Below are 25,143 nucleotides of genomic sequence, written 5' to 3' on the forward strand. Positions count from 1 at the left end.
ATAATGTAAATATCTCCATTAAAATGAAAAACGACACCTTTAAAAAGACAAAAAGAAAACGGTAAAAATATTAAAAAACTAAAATGTACATAGTTTTTTTTTTCCTGCATATTTGGCAACTTAATGTCACACACGCCTCTCTACACGAACACATTGAACTGCCACTTAGTTATATGGGCTATAAATTTTGTAAGTTAATAGGGTTAATGACTAAAATACATTTTGTTTATATTAAAAAAAAAACTTTTACACATACCTTTCTACACGAACACATTGTTATATGGGCTATATTTGTTCACCAAATTTTGTGCGTTAATAAGGTTGATGACTAAAATACAAAAAAACTTTTTTTTACAAGACAAATTAAAAATCTAAAAAAGTAAAAAAAAAAAAAAAAACCTACGAGGGACATTTTTTTTAAATCACCAAAATATCACACCGCCCTTTTAAGTCGTATGTAGTTTTTCATTAACCGGGAACCAACAAATGGTTCAAATGAATGAATGCACGGTAGCATGAATAGCGATGAAGTGCGTGCTGCTATTTAAGACACGCTAAAATTAGTCGATAGTTAACGCAATCTACAAAATGCCTATATAAAACTGACCATCTCTCTCTCTCTCTCTCTGTCTCCCTCATATGGCTGAATATAGAGACAAAGCCCTCCGTGTTCCACTCAAACCATCGCGCGCCCGAGGGTCTCTCGCTCTCTCTCACTTTCTCTAGGCGATGGAAGGTTGAAGCCATCCACAACACAATAAGGGGGGAGGCCTTAGAGAAGTACATTGAAAAGGCTAAAGCAGTTAGTACCTTACCTACTTAGAGCACAATTGAAGCTGAGGATGAAGCAAAGTCCTTCTACAAATAAAGAGAAGGGAGACATGCATAAGATTTTATATGCTTCAGCTATTGGTATTTAATGTATGCTATGGTGTGTATAAGGTCAGATATTGCTCATGCAATTGGGGTTGTCAATAGGTTACTCTCAAATCCTCTAAAGAGCGTTGGAGTGATGTGAAATGGATTTTGAGATATTGTCAAGGTGCTAGTAATGTGTGTCTAAGTTATGGTGGATAGCAACCTACTTTGATAAGTTACACTGATTCATATATGGCAGGTGATGTTGATTTTAGAAAGTCAACATCTAGTTACTTGATCACATTAGCAGGTGGTGCGGTGTCGTGGCAATCAAGACTTCAAAAGTGTGTGGCAATTTCTTGTATAGATGCAGAGTTTATTGCAGTGGCAGAGGCTAGTATAGAATTGTTATGGATGAAAAAGTTTATATAGGAACTTAGTTTTGATCAATAAAAGTATATTTTGTTTTATGTGCGATTCATCTTGGCAAAAATTCTACCTTTCATACAAGATCGAAACATATTGTTGAGAGGTATCATTAGACAAGTAATGTGTTAAAAGCAAAACAACTTGAACTTGAGAAAATTCATACAGATGACAATGGTATTAATATGATGACTAAAGAATTGCCTTGTTCAAAGCTTGATGTGTTGTTCGATCATCGGTTTGGCAGGATCCTTTACATAGTCAGTGAAGGGAAAATGTGTTGGGTTGGATCTCCTTGATGTGGAGATCCAGATCTGAGCCAAAAGAAAAAAAACATCCATACTTGAAAAAAATGAAGAGGAGCATTTTTAATAAATTTAGTGGACTAAATCTAAGAATTTTAAAAAAATGGGCTGAAAGAGAAGGACACCAATTTTTTGTGCAAGTTGGACTTTAGGGTTTTCTTCTCCTTTTTTGTAAGTTATTCTTGAAACCAAAGAAGAAAAGAAAGGAAAAGTTCTTGTTCTCCATTGATTTTTGAAGCCATTACAGAGATTTAAAAGAGAGAGAAAGAAAGATTGAGAAGGGGAAATATTCCTTTACTGTTTGGGCATTTCTTCCATTCTTCTTCTCTTTGTTTATTGAAGATTAGGGCAAGAGAAAGAGGGTTTCTTGTTGTGGGAAGATCATTGCTCTTAATTAGATGATATTCTTCCACTTCCTCCTCTTCATTTGCTTCATTGTTTCTTTATTTTGGTGATTATTGGGCTTTTGGAGTGTAGGCATTATATCTTGTCCTCTTGTAATCATTTTCATATTACATAATGGATTTGTTTTTGGGTTGCTTTCAACCCGGTGGTATTTATCTCTCATTTTGAGAGGGTTTTATACGTTAAAATTAGCTCTTTTATTTCGCTTGAGATTATGATTTGATTGCTTGTTTCATTATTATGTATTGAAATATATATATTTGTGAGATTCCTTAGATGATAAGGGTTTTATTTTGGGTGGAAGAAGTATTTTGTTTTGTGTTTGCACGAGAAATAGTTCTAACCGCATCATTGAGCTGCAGCTTAACGGTCACTTCCCCTCCGAATTGGGCATGCTCTTTGGTGGCATTCCCACCACCATTGCGAGGCTTACTACCCTCAGTACCTCTTTGACCCCATCCCCTCTTCCTTGGCCAACCTCGTGCACCTCAACTACATATCATGGCTATCATTCGTTAATAACCCAAATTTTTTGGAAATCTATACTTAACATTTTTCAAACATTTTACAACAGCTTTCAAGGAATTTCGACTTCAAACGCTTCAATTTCTCTTAATTTTGATCATTTTTTTCTTTTATTTGACTATCAACTATATTTGTGATTTATTTGGATCTAGTTTTAGACTTTGGACACAAAGTCCAATCCCAATTTAAACTTATTTTACAATTCAAACTAGGATCCGGTCCAAAAACTCGTATAAAAACCCAAAACAAATCCCTAAATCTAAATATGGATCCAAATCTCAGTTTTAGGTCCAAAATAGATCACTAGATCCAAATTCAGATCCAAATACCAGCCCAGATCCAAACCAGATCTAAGTTATAGCTCTAGATCCAAAATGAATCCATATCCAAATCCAAATTCTAAAACTAGATCCAAACAACAAATGTCAAACAAATGGTATAAACAAACTTACTATTCAATTGATAATTTGTAAACATTTGAGATGATATAGCTGCTCTCATAGCATTGTTGCTTCCTTGCTGATGTGTTTGGCTTGCAATTTCAGGTTCACTTAAGACAAAGTTATCATTTGAAGGTGTATCTTCATCATCAAATTGCTCGGTGTTTGGATTGTGTTCAATTATGAAGTTGTGCAATACACATGTTGCAAGAACGATTTGAGCTTATTTTTGGAATGGATACTGGACTTGCATTTTAAATATTGAAAAACGACCTTTCGACATGCCGAAAGTTCTTTCTTCTGTATTTCGGAGTGATGAATGCCTATGGTTGAATAATTCTTCTTCAGCTCTAGGTGAGCGTGCTCCCCGAGTGTTAAACTCAGACATATGATAACGATGCCCTCGATAAGGTGTTAGCAAACCGACAATGTTTGGAATCAGCAAGATAATATTTGCCTACAATTGAACACAATTTAGTTATACATTGATACATGCTTCTTAATAAAAGAGTGAATTGGTTGGTGGAACTACATACCTTCTGGGACAACAAACGGGTTTGTTTCATGATCAACTGCATTATACAATACTCTTGAGTCTGTTGCACTTCCTTCCCATCCAGCCAAAACATAGTGGAATCGATTGTCGAACCCGACCACAGCCAAAACGTAGTGGAATCGAGTGTCGAACCCGAACTATCATTGCCTATTGTCTAAGGCTCTAGCACAACACCTAAAACCCACAAAACCTGATTCCATTATCAGCCTTCCATTGAACAGAAATAAGGAAACATGGATACCAAGATAGAGAAAGAGAGAGAGTCTCTCATTTTGTTTTTGGTAACCAGAAGAAACAAGACCAGAAAAAGAACGATCAGCAATGCATGGTTGTTGATTTTTAGTAACCAATTCCTGCATCCATTCGTTTATTCTTCTTGAATGTTCAGAAAAGCCCCCAAGATGTGTGTGTCTTTCATGCCAACTAGTTTAGAAGCTGCTAGCAGTGCAGAAAATGAGGAGACAATCGACAAAGACCACATCCCACATGGCCAGGAGGCCAGACTTGAGACCTTGAAGCTGAAGAAGGACAAGAGTTCAATACCCAGATGAGTCTCTCTTGGCATCGACACAATCTTGTCATGAGCCTTCCAAAGAAAAGGAAAAGTGAAACAGTGCAGAAGAATTGTTCACGTATCACAGACTACAGGAACAAATCTTTTACTACCCATTGTTGAGCAAACTGTGAAACATGCAAAGATAATGTAAGAGCTCCTACAAGGCTGATTTGATTCAGCAGAAAATGACAGGAAACTGGCCAGTTGAAAAGAGAATACCCAACTTCTGGTACCTACACCTTGGTTAACCCTGTACCCATTTGACGTAGCTTGAGACTTTTAAGTTGAAACAATCTGGTCATGAGCCTTCCCATGCTCAGCTTGTGCATCAAAGAAAGGACAGGGAGGACAGGGAGACAGTACACAAGAATTGTTCAAGTACCACAGGAAAGGTTACAGGAACAAAGTTTTACAACTCATTGTTGAGCAACTGCTAAACTTGCAAAGATAATGTAAGACCACCGATAGAGCTCATTTGATTTAGCAGAAGATGACAGGAAAATGCCCAGTTGGGAAGCAAATTTCAACTTCTGGACCACTAAATGAAACAAAAATAAGAAGATGACAAAAAATTTGAGCTTCTTGCCTCATGAAACAAACAAGGCCCTAGGATACACTAATTTCTCCCTTAAGGGTACTTGCAGAACCCAACAAAAGACACGGCTGTCTCAAACCTCCCAAAGAACAACCCGATACCAAAACCACCGAGAAATTTGCAGAGGTTTTCTGACTGTCACAAACCTGGAGAACATGGAAAAGATATTCTGGGCCAGTAAAGCAAGTAAGCAACCTATGCTAGAGTTGATCACTGATATGAACAAAAGAAGGCTTGCTCATAAGACGAGCAAGAGATTTGGTGCTTTCCTCATTTCGGCAGCCACCAGGCAATCGATTGAAAGGGAACTCAAAATCCACAAAGTATCTCGGATTTAAGCATAAAAAGACAGAGCGAGAGAGGAGGAGTAAGGAGCAACTGGCGGTGGAATTCTTCACGGTTCCATCAATACAAAAAGAAGCAATCAAAGAAAAAACATCATGGGGCAGTAACAGAGGGCAACAAATCAACTTTTTCTCATCAAGATTTCATGTTTATGCAAAAAAAAACATCAAGCCGGCAAAGAGAGACGCAAAGACAAGGTAGCAAATGAAACGCCCAAATCTAGAAGGAGGAGAAGCGAGAGAGATATTGAGCAACTCACGGGGCAGTAATAGAGGTGAAGGAGCGGCAACTATGGCAGTGGAGGATGCTGCCTGTCTATGCGTTTCTCTTCCCTGCCGGTGAGAAGCCACATAAGAACTAAGGGCAAGAGAGAAAGGGAGAAAGCGATGCCATCAGAAAGAAAAAGGGAGAAAGCATACCGGTGGAGGAGCAGAGAGGCGATGATGGAACGGAGAGGCGACGGCGCAGTGGAGAGGCGAAATTTCACCCGCCCATCAAACGTAGCTTACTCAGCCAAGTGTTCCTAAAAGCCAGTTTGTGAATCGTATTGGAAGTGAATTGGTCAATTCACTGTTTCAGAAAGGAAAGATGTTTAGAATAGTTTTCAGCAGTAGATAAATGAATAGGTAAATGTAATATAATTAAAAATAATAAATTTTTAAGAACATTAAGAGATTGTTTAAAAACTTTGCACATGCCAAACTTGAATCTGTTTGAAATTGAATCCGTTTGTCATTCATTGATTCTCTGTGGGCTCAGTTGCTAGATTGTCAATTTTTGTTATGAATTAGTGGAGCATTGCTGACTTAAAAAAAAAAAGGAGAGGCAGGGACCACAAACCCAAAAACGTGAAAAAGAACAAAAAGTAATTGAAAACACTTGCATGAACTGCTTGAATGATTGGGGCCGACCTTTAATTGAAACGGTCCACTCTTCCATACTTCATTGTCTTTTTCTTGGGGGTAAAAAAAAAAATTGTGAGAATTTGAGTCCTTTTTTCAAAAAATGTGACTTCTCTGCCCTTTGTTCCTGTGGTAATCTTAAAACGAGTTGCTAGTTTTTCTAATGAAAAAAACTTTGCTTTTTAATATGGGACATTATTCGTATGCCCAATCATTCAGTTACGTAGCCACTCCACTTTACCCCTCTGTGCAATTTGGAACCAAGTGGCCTCTACCAAAAATATGTGGCTGTCCCATATTTGGTTGCTCCGCTGTGGGACCCTTTTTCTCTAACGCCTGACGTATATGCTTGGAGCCGACCGATCTTGACATTTATAAGGATTCCCATATCGATCCGACCCGAGCTTGACCCCTTCATATCACGGACGATGGTAACAAGATTTGGTCACGTAGGCTGGACTTTGCCGCTAGAGCTTCTCCTGGTCGTCCGCACACACGACGCCAGTTTCCGGAAAAAACACATAAGTGCTGCCATGGAAATAGCTTATTGCTTCTGCAACTCGTCTATCATTGTCCTTTCCATCTTCCTCGTTATCATTTTTTGCCGGTTCTTGTCTAATCGATCCACCTTCAGGCTCCCACCTTCTCCACCTTCTCTCCCGATCTTGGGCCACGCTCACCTCTTACTCGGCAGCACCCCTCACTGTGCATTACAAAAGCTTAGCATTCGATACGGCCCACTCCTGTATCTCCGAATCGGCTGTGTGCCAGTAGTTGTCGCTTCCTCACCGTCGCTTGCCAGAGAATTCCTCAATGTCCATGGATCTTCCTTCTCCTCTCGTCCCCACATCACCCTACTGGACACTCTGTTGTACGGCCGACTTCGCATTTGCGCCAGTGGGGCCCTTATGGAAAACAATGAGGAAAACATGCATGGTGGAGCTCCTTGGCGGCAGGTCGCTCCGACGCTTCAGCTTCATTCGGCAGCAGGAGAACGGCTGCTTCTTACGGGCCATGATGGCGAGCGCTGGTGAGCCGGTGGACGTGTCGGCAAAGTTTGGGGAACTAACTGGCAACATCTTGGTGACGATGGCGACGGGGAAGAGGATAGAGAAGGCATCACGAGTGCTGGATTTGGTGCAGGAAGCATCTGAGATAGGCGGCCAGTTCTATCTTGGTGATTACTTCAAGTTTATGAGCAAGTGGGATGTGCAGGGATACAAGAAAAAGTGCAGAGATATTCATACTCGATGGTCTTATGGAGGAGGTGGTGAAGGAGCACCAGAGAATGGAGAAGACGGTGGAGAGTAAAGATATCATCGATGTTCTTCTAAAGAGCATAAAAAAAGACAAGGAAGAGGGAGAGATCACCAAGGAGAATGTCAAGTCTCTTATTTTGGTAAGAAACATGCACCAGTTCTCGCCCATGCCTCATCATGCTGCAGCCCATGCCTTAGTGTTATAACCATAGACATACAAAACATGTTTTTTTTTTTTTTTTTTTTTTTTGAGAAAACACATATAAGTGGGCGAGAAATAAGTCAGTCGTTTAAAGCTTTTAAAAAAACGTTGTTTTTTTCAAAATACGCCAAAACGAAAAATTTTAGGTTTTTTTTTTTACATTTTTTAATGTCAACCTACTTGTTTCATTTTTTAACTTTTATTTGTTGCTTATTTACTTTTTTTTATTTGTTTATTAGTTTCTAACTTATTTTAGTTTTTCCCTAATTTGAACGTTTTTTTTTTACCTTGGGCAATAAAAAGCTTCATGAAAGTCCGAATGCTTAAAACTGTATAACATTTTGAAGAGATTTTATGAATAAACTCTTAAGACTCTTCTGAAATCATTTTTATTCTTCCAACTTGTATAATTTTCTTTTTCAGTCGATCGACATGTGTACTAATTAGCTAGATAATGTCGACCCTCACATTGTCTTTGTTTACTTTGTTCGTTTAGAAACCTATTTCTACAGATTTGAACTATAATGTAGCAAGCTGGTTTTTGCCGAGATCCCAAAATAATGGTTGAAATTATGTAGATACGAAACCATTTTTTTTTACGTATTTTTTTTTCTTTATTCAATTTCTGTTAGCTACAGGGAATATAAGGTTCCATGGGACCTAATCAAATCATTTTTGAATGGGCCCTCAACGTTGTTCATTGAGGGCCGCCATCTCTCCGTCACCAGTCACCACCAACCGAGGGTTTCTTTTTTTTATTTATTTATTAAAATATTTAAAAAAAATTGAATTGAATATTTTATTCTATTACCGGAAGAGAGCAGAAGCTCGGATCCAACCCCTCATCCATGACAACTCTATTTCTTACTTTATTACTTTAATACTGAAGGAGCCATTGTTTGAGAATTACATACAAAACTTGAGGGTCGCCTCTTTGATGATCAGTTTCAAAAGTTTGGCCGTTATATTTGATGTTTGCCCATTTGCTTGGCTCCTATTAATAATAAAATGTCATTTCTTATTCATTGGTTATTGAATCTTGGATCGCTAAATCCATGCTGGTTTCGTTTTTGGATATATATCTTATTGTTATATTGTGTCCAAATATATTTTGGGCCCGGATGTGATTTCTGTCGAAGTCATTTAGCTTCTGATTTTATATCTAGTTAACGTTTAAGATCCATGGGTTGCAATTCAGTTTGGATATATTTTAAATCCAGATCTGGACTATCTATTTTGGATAATTTGGTTTGGGAACTAAATCCTGTTTGTATTGGATTACATCTTACTATGACACATTACAAACAAGTTAATTATCTGCATATTAGTTCCGCATTGTGCCTATTCTGATTATGATAATGTGATTGGATATGATATGCTTGCTATTCAGTTTGGAACCAACATTCTCTTGATCTAGAATATCAAATCTTGATTGTGTTTGACATTCTATTGAAACCTGTCACAGAAGCAACATCTGCAGTGGAATTAAATTGATCGACTTTGTGATATTAAGATTTCTACATATATGTTATTCTTGTGGCCAGATGAATGCTCCGGCCAAATTCAAACATATCCATCGATGTTGAATATGTAACGATTTGCCTGTGAACGATACGTAGGTTCTTATTATAAATCTGGATAGATATATTGTAACTCACTAAGATTTAGCATGAAGATGAAGCTAGCTTGTTAATGAAGCTCATACGCAGTAACGCAGATGAGTCCCTCAGTGGCAATTCGCGGAATTTGCTGGTTGGCTGCTTGTATAGATGGTGGCATGAATTCCAATGTCGTTCAACACTCCATTTGTTAATGCTTAATGCCTCCTACGCCTGTGACTGACGTTGTAAACTGTATTTTGCGCCAGTTTGATTTCTCTAACAGCTCCTCTATTGTGATTAGAGCAAATATCGAAACCTGGACTAAGTAATTGAATGATCGCTTGGAAGGTAGGGCGAGCTTGGAAACTGCCCTGGGTGCCTTAGTTTAGACGTGCTCTCCTTAATAGTATTTCAACTACTCCTTAATTGGACAAGTTTGCTGTCTGCAGGATGTGTTTTTTACAGGAATTCACACGGCATCAATTCCGTTGCAGTTCGGCTTGATGGAGCTTGTACGTCACCCTTCAGTGTTATTAAAAGCCCAAGCAGAGATGGATTCGGTTGTTGGCAAGAAGAGGCTGGTGGAAGAAAGAGACTTGGCCAACCTTCCTTACCTGAAGGCCATTGTGAAGGAGACACTGAGGCTGCACCCGGCAGTGCCAATGGTGCCCAGAGCAAGCACTGAGGATTGCAGAGTTGGGGAATATGACATCCCAGCCAACACTTGGGTCTTTGTAAATGTGTGGGCGATGGGGAAGGACCCTTGGGACAGCCCGTCCGAATTTCGACCGGAGAGATTCCTTGGCAGTCCTGTAAACGTCAAGGGAGAGTACTTTGAGTTGCTCCCTTTTGGTAGCGGCCTGAGAATGTGCCCAGGCTCTGCCCATGCTCTGCTTGTGTTTTGCACCGTGCTCGCGGGCTTCATACAGTGCTTCGACTGGGAGGTTGATGGTGGCCCTAAAAGACTGGACGTGGAGGAAAGATCCGGTGGCATGACAGTTTCGATGGCGAACAAGTTGATTTGCCGTCCCATCCCTCGTTTTGATGCCCTAATCGTTGAATATAAATCAGCAAATGAGTATCTAAACGACAGGTAGACGCTGTTGACAGATTGATGCTTAGTCTTCACATTTCAACCAAGGACGAAGATCTACCACGATCGAATAGAGTACTGCTCAACTAACACTCTATTGTGCTGGTTCTTATAATTATCTGTTTGCATGTTTGCTTCAGGATGATTGTTTCAAATCCAGCAAACGGTTTATGTGTTACACTCTGTTCCGCGATGTATCGTTTAGAATGTGCTTATGATATAAGTTGCCTCCATTTGTTTACGTATAATAATGGCATGTGCCGCTGGTTTGGGTGGTTACAACCATTTGACTACTTACAATAATTACATGTGACATTGGATGTAAGATATTTAAAACTAATTATGATCTAAATCTGAATCTGATATGAATCTGATAAGAGAAACTAAGATTGAATCTTGATCAGATATCGTTCCTTGAATTTTTTAATCAAATATCAAAGTTTTTTTTTTCCTTGTCTGATTTCTTTTGAAAAGTCTTTGTCGCATATGTGCATACAACAAGCGACCGGATTAAAGGACATCCACGACACAACACCCCACCCCATTGATGTTACAGAATGACTGTGACGCTGATTAGAGACAGAATCCGAGACGATATACATAATCTCTTACTGTTGGTGGATGTCAGCTTCATTACGTGGATAAAGGTTGTGTCAGGGACTAGCAGAACGCTTCAACAACTATATCTGACGAATAGCCGTAAGCTTTGTAGTGCCCCTTCTTTAAATTACATGCCTTTTTTTTTCTTCCACCATCACCAGGGTTGCTGCATGAACATCAATGCTAATGTGTGTTTGAGAATGATTTTGAAGGGTGCAGCTCTTTGTATGGTTCCCAAAGAACATTAATGCTAAGGTCATGTCACCTTTACTTCAAACTATCACTTTTTATTCGTTGTGTGAGGTGAACAAAGTTAATAAGCTTCAACTTTCTTTATCTAATTTGTATGCGTACTCGTGAAACAATACCCAAGATGTCAACTTTTATATCAAATAGACATGACCATGTTACAAGGAAACGATGACTTAAAGCGAAAAGCGTTTGGCGGACAGACAACTTTTGTCCTTTGAAATTATATTCAAAGTGAAAAGTTGGATTTGTTGTATGTAGGGGGCCTTATTGGTTTTAGTGACAAAATATATGCAAAAAAATTTGGTTAATAATTCCTTCCTCTCCTTTCCTATTCCTCCATTAATATTACTGGTGGGCAGTTTGTTTTTCATTTAGCCATTTCTGAGCTGCTGACTGGACAAATCTGTTATAGATAAATGAGGTTTGTCTAGCTGGTTTTTAGCCACCTATCAGCAACTCACTGGTCTTTACATCTAATGTAAATGTAGACTTTGTGCATGCGCTCTGGATCATCATGTTGCTGGGATTACCCTGTGAGCACTACAACCGACAGAAGTTTCACGTTGGATTAAACTTTGGAGCTAGGCTTTTCGCTCATATTTGCCAGTACTTTGACAGTAGTCCAGTATATAAGCAATGGATAAAGGAGAATAAAGAGAACCATACCTTCGAATTAACCTTTGGAGCTAGGTTTGCTTTCTTTTAATTTTAATCTTCATCTTAGGCCCCATTGCATTAGAGCCAAGAGTTTGTGCATGCGCTCTGGATCTTCATGTCGCTGGGCTTACCGCGTGAACAGTAAAACCAACAGAAGTTTTACGTTGGATTAACCTTTGGAGCTAGGTTTTTTGCTCATATTTGCCAATACTTTGACACTAGTTCAGTATATAAGCAACGGATCAAGGAGAATAAAGAGAACCATACCTTATAAACCATAACTTAGAACCTAAAGGCTGATGTCATGTCCTCTTAGCTTTATTTTAGTATATAGGCATATCTGTATATGGAACTACTTTTGATCATCTTAAACCTAACTTAATTTAGGAACTCCAAACTTTTTTCAAGAAAATAATGCATAGCAGTTCTTTTTAGGAAATATTGTTTGTATATTAATGTTCTGTATATATATACATACATTGTTTGTAATACACATGTATTTTTCTTGGGCATGCCCTAACAAAGAAATGACCAAAATCTTCTCATTACTGTTATAAAGTCTTTTCAAGTTTAAGCTATTTGTCCTTGACATTTGATTAAAATGAATATCTCCATTTACTTGGCTCAACAAGGTTTATCCTCTTCTTAGTCCAGCCTTTTTATTTCAGTCACTATGGTTTAGACCCCTCCCAAAGGTCACATCATCCATAACATTCTTTGTGGAGACCCTAAAACCTGCTTCATTCTATCTGAAACCATAATCTTTCAATGATACATTGATTGGCTACCTTATACCCATGTGTTTCCAGTCTAGCTTAAGAGTTGTGGGATCGAAGCAATAGCACAATTGGCATGTCACATTGTGAATGACAACCTCATATATGCCACCTCTGAAAATGGAACCTATTAACCAACACTTTTTGGTTTTACTGGAGAGAATTTACTGTCAACCTGGATGAATTTTTAATTACTGTGGACCTACCTGAGCCAGTAGGCCATTCTAAAGGCTCAAGTGGCAAACAATTTATAGTCAATGACAACGACTACAATTGGAAGGAGATTCTATTCAAGTTAGCCGAGGTAAAAAATTGGACTATCACAAAAGAAGTAAATGGTCAGTTCATCAATCTAGTACTTTTCTACATCATATTCACAAAAACAAGGGCATAAATGAAGACTCTATCCAAAAAAAGCCCAAGGTAGAACTAAGCGAGTCATGTGATTTATACTACTGGCTTAATTTTCTTCGCAAATGGATAAGGTACGATTGATGTTCAGATTGTAAAGTTTTTTAGAATGTGAGACATTATCAAAGAAAAAGGTTGTCAATAGTACTGACTGCCTTTGCCTTTTTATAAAAAGGTTTGACTCAATTCACAGTGCAAGACACACTCATCGTTCAATATTACACTTGAGTATTGGAGCAATAGTTCTATAAACATGTTATTCATGAAGGAAGTGGTTTAAGAACCACAACATCAATTTTGTGCTACAGGCCAATGATTGATGAAATAAAAGAACATGTCATGTGAGACTATTTCAATCGGGATGAAAGAAAGGTTCAGTACCCCTTTGCAAGAAGTACAGATCTGATTCTATTGAGACCCTCTTTCTCTGTTGATTATCATTCATAGAGGTGCATTTGACAATTCACTCAAAGGATTCTCAAGATATGGAGTCATACCATGACACGATCTTAGCTTCGGAAGATGGTTTGGGATGCATAACATAATCTTGCTTATCTAATCTTCATTAGGAAATGCATTGTACTTTTATTACAGTCCATGTATTAACATTGGATATGCTTAACGGTGGAAGTCTATTTGACCACCTCCTTATTGTTCTTAGACTTTTACATGGATGTATTGTTTTTACAAGGCAATGTCAATTTAAATTTTTTGTCTTTTGATATGATGTTTCTCAAATCTATTCCTATTCTACCATATCTGCTTCTCTTAGAAAAATATTGAAAAAGTCAACATTTGTAGTATGGTGCATACAAGAATGCAAAATCCAACTCCATAATATGACTATCTACAAATTTGACAACTGCAATCAGACCTTGAAAGCAAGAATTTACTTGGACTTGTCAATCAATTACACTCTACATTTTGTCCTTGTCTGTATGGTTAATGTACCACCAACAATCTACTACTCAGTAAACCATAGGTCCATAAAGCCAATGTTGTTCCCTCTACCTTAACTTATGATACATAGGCTGGCATGTATAATCCAAGTTCACAGTATTCATCAGAAAGATGAGATGGACCTGAACAAGAGCTAAAATGGCTCAAATTGCAAGATCATATAGAACAGGTCAACTCAGTTGTACAATGGTGTGGACCAGCTTACTCCAAGATTGGAGGCAGGATCAATAACCAAGACATCAAGAGTCACCCTCTCTATGATCAAAGTTTTCGTAGATAAAGAAGAAATTTCACTTACTCCTCAAGCATGGCTATAATCCATACAAAGGTTTGAGGCCAAAGTAAAATGGACAAATGAAACCATTGACCACGCTAAGCCAAAGCACTAAACCTCTATTCTAAATCCAAAATCCAAATCTATGCTTAGAATTCAGATCAAAATCTATCTTCACCTCCTCCTCCAAGTTTTGCACCACCTGTGCATTGGATTAGGCCTGAGATTCTTGTGTGGACCAACACCAGGTGGGTCGGACTCAACCAGCTAGTTGATCTAAGTGCCTCAAGGACTCTATGAAGGGCATGGCCCTCTCTAGATCCAAATTGCAAAACTGGCTGCTGGGCATTGTTTGTCAAGTCGCATGTAACATATCCTCCCTCCTTAGAACAAGCTTGTCCCAAAGCTCGAAGATGGAGGTACTGCTGCCCAAAACTCCTACTAGCACTCCCAAGGGAAATGATCATCGCTATTATCTCATCAACCAATACTTCATTGAACCAAGTGTATTGCTAGAAGATGTGATGTGTGCGAACAATCTGTCGTGGCTGCGATCCATCCTCGGGCTGCAAAGGTACCTCAGACTGAGGGTCTCCCACATACAGCTTCAGCCAGGTGACGTCAAAGAACAGATGCGCCACAGCTTGGAGAGTTATAGCTAGCTAGCAGGCAGCCTTGCCGACCCTCTCAATCACCTTGTAGAGTCCGTAGTAGTGTAGAAGGAGCTTCAAATATGGCTGGCCAAAGAGAGTGCACTTCTTGCGTGGATGTCTCTTGAGCCACACTCAATCATCCATGGCAAACTTTTGATCCTTGTGCCCTTGTTGTAGTGATGTTTCTTTGTATCTTGTGAAGACTTGATATTGAAGCGAAGGAGCTTGATGAGGTCATCTCGGGTGTGAAGTTGTCACTAGATCTCCAAATCTTGTACCGTACTAAGCTCAAATGTCACCATAGATGGAAGACGAATGCCATGCACAACCTCTTGAGGAGTCATCTTTATGGTGGAATGTGGTGAGGTGTAGTAGCTCCGCTCACACCACACAAAATGTCAGACCCAAGTGTTGGGCTGCTACCCAATGCATGCTCGTAAGTATGTCTCTATCATCTAACTGGTCAATTTATCATCTAACTGGTCACTTTAGTCTGACCATAGGTCTACGACTAGTGTGTCTTGTTGTAATTGATCTGAACTCCGGGCATCCTCACATGCTCTCTCCAAAGAGTGTTGATGAAGACAGAGTTCTGGTCGCACACTATAATGCAAAGCAGCCCGTAAAGCTACCCAAATGCCATGGATATATATTGGCTACAAGAAGCATAACGTATTTTTTATAAAGTGGAACAAAGTGGGCATGCTTCTTCAAACAATCCACCACAACTAGCATCCTATTGCCTCGAACCATGGCATCATCTTTATGAAGTTCATCGTAACATTGGTTCAAAGGCTAAGTCGACACAATCAAAGGAGACATGGCTGGTCGGGTGTTTGACGTCGTAGTTTTGCTACTGGAAAGTCACTCACTCTCAGACGAAGTGCTGATCATCAGCACACTTTCCTTCCCACCAAAACTAAGAATGAAGGTGCCGGAGGGTCATGGAGGTCATGACCCCTTCAGCACCACGACATGGTCGCACTTGCACAAAAGCCCAAGTATAGAATGGTAGGTAGTCTGGGTGCTGTTCTACAGAAGACAGTAGATGCCTCAAGGTGTCATCGACCATCTACTCTTGTCCAAGCATGTCTCATATGTCTGGCTGTAAGACAAACAAGGTGATAAAGTTCTCTCTAAGCTGGGAAAAGACATCGCCTGCAGTGTTGTCTAGCCTCTTGCAGTACTCAATCACAAAGTCATATTCCAATAACTTTGCGATCCATTGTTGTTGTGTTGCAATGAAGATCTTTTGTTGGAGAAGGTACTTAAGGCATGTGTAGTCAGTGCACACTTTCGATCAAGTATGACCTCCACTTCTCTAAAGCAAAAACAATTGCCAACATCTCCTTCTGATAGGTAGGGAATGGCTTAAGCGCCCTTGCACATGTAGCTAATAGAGTGTCCGAGCTTGGAGAGGATAGCCCCTACGCCTACAACATGGGCATTGGTCTCCACAATGACCTATTGGCTGAAGTCTGGCAATTTTAGCATAGGTGCGTAGATCAAAGCACTCGAAAGATGCGGTAGCCTCGTCCAACCAAGAAAAGCCTCCCTTACAAGCTGCTCAATGATGTTGTATTCTTGTGTAAACCAGCAACAGTACCCAATCAAGCCAAGGAAGCTACGCAAGGCTCTAGCGTCCCTTGGTCGTGGCCATGCCTCCAAAGGTGCTAGCTTCTCTATCCAGCCGACCAAAAACTTACTCACCTTGGCATAGAGTTGGTGGTCGTGCAAGATGCCAAGGACAACATGCAAGTCATGCGCATGCTCCTCCAAGAATGGGTTGTACACCAATATATCATAAAAAAAACGAGCACAAACCTCCTCATGAGTGCTTGAAAGCTTTCATTCATGCTGCACTAAAAAAGTGGCTGGTAAAGCCATGACTAGGACTTGAAGCGACTATTATGAGTCCAGAAAGTTGTTTTCTTTATGTCATCTTTGGCCATCTGAATTTAGTAGTACCCAGTACAAAGATCAGTCTTGAAGAAGTAGGCTCCGCTAATAAGATCGTCAACAGCTCATTGATGATGGGAAATGGGTGCTTGTTCTTGACAGTCATCTCATTCAATGCTCGATAGTCTATGCAAAAGCACCACGCCCAGTCCTTCTTCTTCCCCAAGAGCACAGGTGAAGGCACTCAGTCGGCAAGGCCTATAGGTTGGAAGGTGCACATAAAGTTTAATTTCCTCTTCTGCTATAATAGTCAATTCGAAGTAGTCAAGCACTATTTACGAGCGATGGTCCTACACCTCCATGCAAATGTCTTGGTGAAGTCCTCCAAGGTACATCATCATGAAGGCTAACTCTGGATAGTCATGGATGCGACAAGGTAGCCACTCAAACAGAGCTCGCTAGTTATTAAGTTGCTGGTTTGCCCTAGTTCTTTGAGATCGATGTCATGGGAGGTGCAGATGGATTGGTTGAATCTCTTAGTGGCAGCATCACAAAATCTATCCATGTAAGCTGTAGGTGTTTGTCGACCAGCCATGTCCATGGCTTCACCCACAAGGTTGAGCAAACAAAGGCAGATCCATTGGTGCGATGGAATCGGTTGGCAAGTAAAGTATTGGTGTACCTAAAAGAGTCAATGCTTCAGGTCCTTGTCCATGAACTTGGGGAAGTTGGGCATGCCCTGCTGCTCACACCCACGAAGCTTCTCACATAGACCCTAGAAATCCATGTCGATGATGAAGGTAGTTTCAGCGGCTTCCTAGGTATAATGATGTGGTGGAGAGGGGTACTGTCCTCAGCTTGGGTTGTGACCAGCATGCCACAGGTCTGCTCCATAGCTATGGGCGGACTGGTCATCTCGTGGCCAGCGATCTCAGTCGAGACCCTAGCTGAACTCCGCATGGCAGCTGGTCTCCAAGATGCCAGAGCCCTAGGATCTATGGTGCGGTTGTTCATCCCAGAACTGGTCGTGGCGGTCCTATTGGTGCTCAGCTCAGCATTATCCCTCTCAGATCTCTTTGAGATTGGCGTCCAACATCACCATCCGAGCCTTGCAGTCCTCCATGCAAAGGCTAAACTGGGAATACATGGCCCGTGCATCTCCCGCATAGCCTGGTTCATCTTCTTCATGCAGATGTCGAGGGTGGACTGCTCTACATGTGCAGGGGTGAAAGCGACGTACTTGTGTTTGTCCCTGTTGGCTTTGATACCAAATTGTTAGTGTCTTTTGGCCAGGATCTAATCATCGAAGTGGGATAGGGTCGGAGAGGAGATTAGCATCGGAACTAGGGAAGAGTTAGGAAAAAACTCTTCGCTAGACCTTGGCCGGGCTGGGCTGAGACTTGAGTGCACCAGCAACACCGGTGTCTCTCTCGGACAAGTCTGATAGGGATTGGGATGCCAAAACACTCGGCTGCTCCCAGCAGTCCAATGACAGCGGCTGGCGCCCAGCAGTGGCTAGTCAATAGTGCTGCACGTAACACTTGCCTATTGCCTACTGCAGAACACTCGACTTCCTCTCGCTCATGTTAATAGTCCATCCCTAGTATGGCATGCCGTGTTCCACTCATCTCCCAATGGATATGATACTTTTCAGATTGGGTAATATGAATTTTTGACTAGAACCTCTTCCATCATAATACAACGACATGACAGTCTAGTTACTTTACCAGAAAGAATGTCAAAATACTCCTTTAGTATCATCGTAGAAGCCAAGGGTAGTTTCTTGTCATTCAATTTGCATCTTGTATTTCATCAAAAGGCAGACAATCTCATCCTTGGGCAAGGACAAACCAATCCATGTTTTGGGCAGAAAGATGTGTTTCATGCGTGGATGATTATTATAAGAGATTCCCAACATATCATCAGATTCCAGTCCTTTAAAAGCAAATAGACGCTTTTCTAAATCCAAAAAACATATGGGATTCTAGGATGAGGCAAAGACTGCATACCTCTTTTGGTTGGTCTACACCAACCTGCCTATTGCTCGGCTAGTTTTGACGGCCAGTTTTGATGAGTGGTGGGCTGGCTACAAGTACAAGCAGCTGTTGGGTTTTATCATTGGGGATGAGACCAATTTTTGTCACCTCGTCATCAACTCGTATTTCATGAGCCATGGACTGCAGCGGGTGGTAAGAAGATTGTAACCTCTCGTCCTCCTTTTTTTTTTTTTGTGGTCCTACTGTTAACCCATTTCAGTTTTACCTTTACCGGCCGCTTAGCCAAGTGTTCCTGAAAACCAGTTTGTGAATGGTATTGGAAGTGAATTGATCAATTCTCCATTTCAGAAAAGAAAGAAAAGATATTTATAATACTTTACAGAAATAGATAAATGAATAATTAAATGTAATATAATTAAAAATAATAAAATTTTAAAATATTAAAAATTTGTTTAAAAACTTTGCACATGCCAAACTTGAATCTGTTTGAAATTGAATCCGCTTGTCATTCATTTGATTCTGTTTGAAATTGAATCCGCTTGTCATTCATTTGATTCTCTGAGGGCTCTGTAGGCAGGGGTAAAACATTCATGATAAGAGGAGAGGGACAAACCCAAAAAACGTGACATGCATGACGTGCTTGAATGATTGGGGCCGACCAAATGGTCCACTCTTCCATACTTGTCTTTTTCTTGGGGGTAAAAAAAAAAAAAAGATTGGGAGGATTTGAGAGTTCTTTTTCACAAACTGTGACTTCTCTGCCCCTTTGTTCCTGTTCTAATATCGTTCTAACATGTGTCCTCCACCAAAAATATGTGGCTGTCCATATTGGTTGGTGGGCTGTGGGACCCTTTTTCTCTAACACGTGACGTATATGTTTGGACTTTGGAGCCGACCGATCTTAATACTTATTAGGATTCCGATGGTAGCAAGACTTTGCCCCTAGATCTTCTCGTGATCGTCCGCACACACGAAGCCAGTTTCCGGAAAAAACACACAAGTGCTGCCATGGAAATAGCTTATTCCTTCTGCAACTGGTCTATCATTGTCTCTTTCATCTTCGTCATTATCATTTTTTTCCGGTTCTTGTCCAATCGATCCACCTTCAGACTCCCACCTTCTCCACCCTCTCTCCCGATCTTGGGCCACGCTCACCTCTTACTCGGCAGCACCCCTCACTCTGCATTGCAAAAGCTTAGCATTCGATACGGCCCACTCCTGTATCTCCGAATCGGCTCTGTGCCCGTAATTGTCGCTTCCTCGCCGTCGCATGCCAGAGAATTCCTCAATGTCCATGGATCGTCCTTCTCCTCTCGTCCCGGCATCACCCTATTGGACACTCTGTGGTACGGCCGTAACAACTTTGCATTTGCACCTTTGGGGCCGTTATGGAAAACAATGAGGAAAACATGCGTGGTGGAGCTCCTTGGCGGCCGGTCGCTCCGACGCTTCAGCTTCATTCGGCAGCAGGAGATCGGCTGCTTCTTACGGGCCATGATGGCGAGCGCTGGTGAGCCGGTGGACGTGTCGGCGAAGTTTGGTGAACTAACTGGCAACATCTTGGTGAGGATGGCGACGGGGAAGAGGATAGAGAAGGCATCACGAGTGCTGGATTTGATGCATGAGGCATCTGAGATAGGCGGCCAGTTCTATCTTGGTGATTACTTCAAGTTTATGAGCAGGTGGGATGTGCAGGGATACAAGAAAAAGTGCAGAGATATTTATGAAAGACTCGATGGTCTTATGGAAGAGGTGGTGAAGGAGCACCAAGGCAGGAGAATGGAGAAGACGGAGGAGGATAAAGATATCATCGATGTTCTTCTGGAGAGCATGAAAGAAGACAAGGACGAGGGAGGGATCACCAAGGAGAATATCAAGTCCCTTATTTTGGTAAGAAACATGCACCAGTTCTCACCCATGCCTCCTCATTATGCTGCAGGCCTAAAAGTTACAGTTTTCATTTCATTATATACAACATAGTTAGTGTTATAACCATAGACGTACAAAACGTTTTTTTTTTTTGGGAAAACACATATAAGAGGAGAGAAATAAGTCTGTCGTTTAAAGCTTTTAAAAGACGTTGCTTTTTACGAAAAATTTTAGGTCTTTTTTTAAAAATTTAAATGTCAACCTACTTGTTTTCATTTTTTTAATTTTTATTTATTTTTTCTCTAATTTGAAGGTCTTTTTTTATTTTGTCTTTTTCATCATTTTTCATGTTTTTTTTCAAGCTCATCTTATTGTACATGGAAACATTTTTTTTTACTATGGTTCCAGCATTGATTGTTATAGAATCAATCAAATGTTACAACCACATCGTGACTAATTTTTCCCAAAAAAGGTTAAACATTACTGCAATCTTTTTCGTACATTGCATTTGTCGTTTAATAGACAGGTTTTGCAGTTGGTGCCAGCGAATATGTACCTTGGGCAATAAAAAGTTCATGAAAGTCTGAATCCTTAAACTCTATAACATTTTGTAGGGATTTTATGAGTAAACTCGCTAAGTACATTCGTCAACTTTTAAGACTTAGTGCAATCATTTTTGTTCTACCAACTTTCATAATTTTCTTTTTCAGTCGATCGCATGTGTACTAATTAGCTAGATAATGTCGACCCTCACATTGTCTTTATTTTCGGGTGAGCAAGGGGTATTAATCCCACCGCCCGAAAAAGGCCCGAAGGCCCCCCCATTCCCCCTGCCTCCGGGGTCCTGAGCTGCGTCGGTGTCGGCGATAGCAACGGTGCACCCTTCATCTTAGATGCCGCGCCCTACCGCCTTAAGACACAGGAACATAACGCCCACGGGAATCGAACTAGAGACCTGCCTTAGTACAGGCCCCTAGCTCAACCAGCTACGCTATGCCCCTTGAGGCCACATTGTCTTTATTTACTTTGTTCGTTTAGAAATCTATTTCTTCAGATTTGAACTATAATGTAGCAAGCTGGTTTTTGCCGAGATCCCAAATAATGGTTGAAATTGTGTAGATACCAAACCATTTTTCTTTACGTAATTTTTTTTTTCTTTATTCAATTTCTGTTAGCTAAAAGGAACATAAGGTTCCATTCCATGGGACCTAATCAAGTCATTTTTGAATGGGCACCAATCGTTGTCCTTCATTTGATTATACTAAAATACTCTTTCTAGAAGTTCTTTTGCCGGCATACATCACTACTTCATGAGTTCAAATTTTATCTGACTTTGGAGATGTAAATGACCAGTATGACATTCTCATGCTAGGAATTGAAAGGAAGACCGACTGCATGCTTTTGAAGGTTTGTTCATGTATAAATATGTCTCCATTGAGAAAAATAAAATTTACCAATATAAAAAGGAATATGGTAATGGGTACCCGCTTGCTTTCAACAACTCCTTGATGTCCAATGATGGTCGCCGTCCTCACCCTTAGCGGACGGCAAGGGTTCTGTAATGGACCCTCCTCGTTCATTGAGGAGCGCCATCTCTCCCTCACCACCAATCGAGGGTTTCTTATTTTTTTGTTTTTTTATTTAAATATTTAAAAAATGAATTGAATATTTTTTTTATTGCTGGAGAAAAGCTGAAGCTCGGACCCAACCCCTCATCCATAACAACTCTATTTCTTACTTTAATACTTTATATGAAGGAACCCTTGTTTGAGAATTACATACAAAAGTTGAGGGTCGCCTTTTTGATGATCACTTTTAAAATTGGCAGTTATATTTGATGTTTGCCCCCTTTGCTTGCCTCCTATTAATTTGTAGTTTTTTTAATAATAAAATGTCATATCGAATCTTGCATGGCTAAATCCATGCTGGTTTCGTTTTTTGATATAGATCTTATTGTTATATTGTGTCCAAATATATTTCGGGCCTGGATGTGATTTCTGTCGAATTCATTTAGCTTCTGATTTTATATCTAGTTAATGTTTAAGATCCATGGGTTTCAATTCAGTTTGGATATATTTGAAATCCAGATCTGGACTATCTATTTCGGATAAGTTGGTTTGGGATCTAAATCCTGTTTGTATTTGATTATATCTTACTATGACACATTAGAAATAAGTTAATTATCTGCATATTAGTTCCGCATTGTGTCTATTCTGAGTATCATAATGTGATTGGATATCATATGCTTGCTATTCAGTTTGGAACCGACATTCTCTTGATCTAGAATATCAAATCTTGATTGTGTTTGACATTCTTTTGAAACACGTTGCAGAAGCAACATCTGCAGTGGAATTAAATTGATCGACTTTGTAATATTAAGATTTCTACATATATGTTATTCTTGTGGCCAGAGGAATGCTGTGGCCAAATTCAAACATATCCATCGATGTTGAATATGTAACAAGTTGCTTGTGAACGATAAGTCGGTTCAATGTTAGATAGATATATCATAAATCTAGTTAGAAATATTGTACATCACGAAGATTTAGCATGAAGATCAAACTAGCTTGTTAATCAAGCTCACATGCAGATCACCTCAGCAGCAATTCGTGGAATTTGCTGGTTCGCTGCTTGTATAGATGGTGGCATGAATTCCAATGTCGTTAAACACTACATTTGTCAATGCTTAATGTCTCCTACGCATGAGACTGACCTTGTAAACTGTATTTTGCGCCAGTTTGATTTCTCTCCCAACTCTAGCTCGATTAAATTAAAAGAAATATTTTTAAATATAAAATAATATATAAATATAATGAATCATAATAAAATATTATAATTATATATAAAAATTAATAAAATATATATTAAAAAATATTATTGAGCCCACCTAGTACGGTTTTTTTTTTGGGCTCGGGCCTGGGTACCCACCGGTGGCCTGACCGGGTGCCGAAGCTTATATTTGGAGTGAAATTCGAGACCTGGATAGGATATCTCTTTTGGCTTCAAGTTGAATTGCATCATGTTTTGAGCTATATTTGTTTCTGTACATTTGCTTAATGCTATTTTGCTTGAGGCAATCTGATAAAATTTGTGCAAGAATCCTCTAACAGTTTTGATGGGGAAACATTTTTTTGTGTGAACCATGAAAAGGGGAGTGTGGGACGTGATTCCTGACTTTGGTCACACCCAATCAACCAAGTGACGTTTCTGGGTGCTTTGATTTAGGTGTGGATATCAGGCCAAGTACCGAACGAGTACTTTGTACAATTCAGGACTGGGATATTCAATTGTAGTAAAAATATGTTTTTTAGTTCTAAACGGACTGGGCAGGACCTAAGCCCGGGTTACAATAAGTCAGACAGGGCCTAAGCTGTGATCTACCAGACCAGACCGGAGCTTTTAATTTGGTTATGTGTCCTCGACCAAAGAATCTCCTTCAACTACTCCATAACTGGACATGTTTGCTGTCTGCAGGATGTGTATGTTGGAGGCTTTCACACGGCATCAATTCCGTTGCAGTTTGGCTTGATGGAGCTTGTACGTCACCCTTCAGTGTTATTAAAAGCCCAAGAAGAGATGGATTCTGTTGTTGGCAAGAAGAGGCTGGTGGAAGAAAGAGACTTGGCCAACCTTCCTTACCTTGAGGCCATTGTGAAGGAGACACTGAGGCTGCACCCGCCAGTGCCAATGGTGCCCAGAGCAAGCACTGAGGATTGCAGAGTTGGGGAATATGACATCCCAGCCAACACTTGGGTCTTTGTAAATGTGTGGGCGATGGGGAAGGACCCTTGCCTTTGGGACAGCCCGTCCGAATTTCGACCGGAGAGATTCCTTGGCAGTCCTGTAAACGTCAAGGGAGAGTACTTTGAGTTGCTCCCTTTTGGTAGCGGCCTGAGAATGTGCCCGGGCTCTGCCCATGCTCTGCTTGTGTTTCGCACTGTGCTCGCATGCTTGATACAATGCTTCGACTGGGAGGTTGATGGTGGCCCTAAAAGACTGGACGTGGAGGAAAGATCCGCTGGCATGACAGTTTCGATGGCGAACAAGTTGATTTGCCGTCCCATCCCTCGTTTTGATGCCCTAATCGTTGAATATAAATCAGCAAATGAGTCTCTAAACTACAGGTAGACGCTGTTGACAGATTGATGCTTAGTCTTCACATTTCAACCAAGGACGAAGATCTACCACGATCGAATAGAGTACTGCTCAACTAACACTCTATTGTGCTGGTTCTTATAATTATCTGTTTGCATGTTTGCTTCAGGATGATTGTTTCAAATCCAGCAAACGGTTTATGTGTTACAATCTGTTCCGCGATGTATCGTTTAGAATGTGCTTATGATATAAGTTGCCTCCATTTGTTTACGTATAATAATGGCATGTGCCGCTTGTTTGGGTGGTTACAACCATTTGACTACTTACAATAATTACATGTGACGTTGATTGGGGGAAACCGGTTATGTGTGCGCTTGCACACTTTTGTGCATGGCTAGCGTCTGTAATAATGTAAATATCTCCATTAAAATGAAAAACGACACCTTTAAAAAGACAAAAAGAAAACGGTAAAAATATTAAAAAACTAAAATGTACATAGTTTTTTTTTTCCTGCATATTTGGCAACTTAATGTCACACACGCCTCTCTACACGAACACATTGAACTGCCACTTAGTTATATGGGCTATAAATTTTGTAAGTTAATAGGGTTAATGACTAAAATACATTTTGT

General features: G+C 40.1%; 2 protein-coding genes and 1 long non-coding RNA gene across 3 annotated transcripts; 2 read left to right on the top strand and 1 right to left on the bottom strand.

The window, feature by feature from the left end:
* Positions 1 to 2,987: 2,987 nt before the first annotated feature.
* LOC116256825 (uncharacterized) lies at positions 2,988 to 5,556 on the bottom strand. The gene is made up of 4 exons (XR_004173236.2): positions 5,431 to 5,556; positions 5,271 to 5,343; positions 3,496 to 3,689; positions 2,988 to 3,416 (listed from the first exon to the last, which is right to left on the bottom strand). It is a non-coding gene; the product is annotated as an uncharacterized LOC116256825 (long non-coding RNA).
* A 785-nt stretch (positions 5,557 to 6,341) lies between these two features.
* Positions 6,342 to 10,240, top strand: LOC116256606 (3,9-dihydroxypterocarpan 6A-monooxygenase-like). Its single transcript, XM_031633004.2, has 3 exons — positions 6,342 to 6,943; positions 7,129 to 7,312; positions 9,425 to 10,240. Exons 1-3 carry the CDS (start codon positions 6,342 to 6,344, stop codon positions 10,070 to 10,072), a joined length of 1,434 nt encoding a protein of 477 aa, XP_031488864.1. The 3' UTR covers positions 10,073 to 10,240.
* A 9,242-nt stretch (positions 10,241 to 19,482) lies between these two features.
* On the top strand, positions 19,483 to 24,856 carry LOC116256823 (cytochrome P450 93A3-like). Its single transcript, XM_031633320.2, has 2 exons — positions 19,483 to 20,437; positions 23,891 to 24,856. Exons 1-2 carry the CDS (start codon positions 19,556 to 19,558, stop codon positions 24,542 to 24,544), a joined length of 1,536 nt encoding a protein of 511 aa, XP_031489180.1. The 5' UTR covers positions 19,483 to 19,555; the 3' UTR covers positions 24,545 to 24,856.
* Positions 24,857 to 25,143: the final 287 nt, after the last annotated feature.

Source organism: Nymphaea colorata, chromosome 6, assembly GCF_008831285.2.
Source record: "Nymphaea colorata isolate Beijing-Zhang1983 chromosome 6, ASM883128v2, whole genome shotgun sequence".
In the NCBI taxonomy this organism is placed as follows: Eukaryota; Viridiplantae; Streptophyta; class Magnoliopsida; order Nymphaeales; family Nymphaeaceae; genus Nymphaea; species Nymphaea colorata.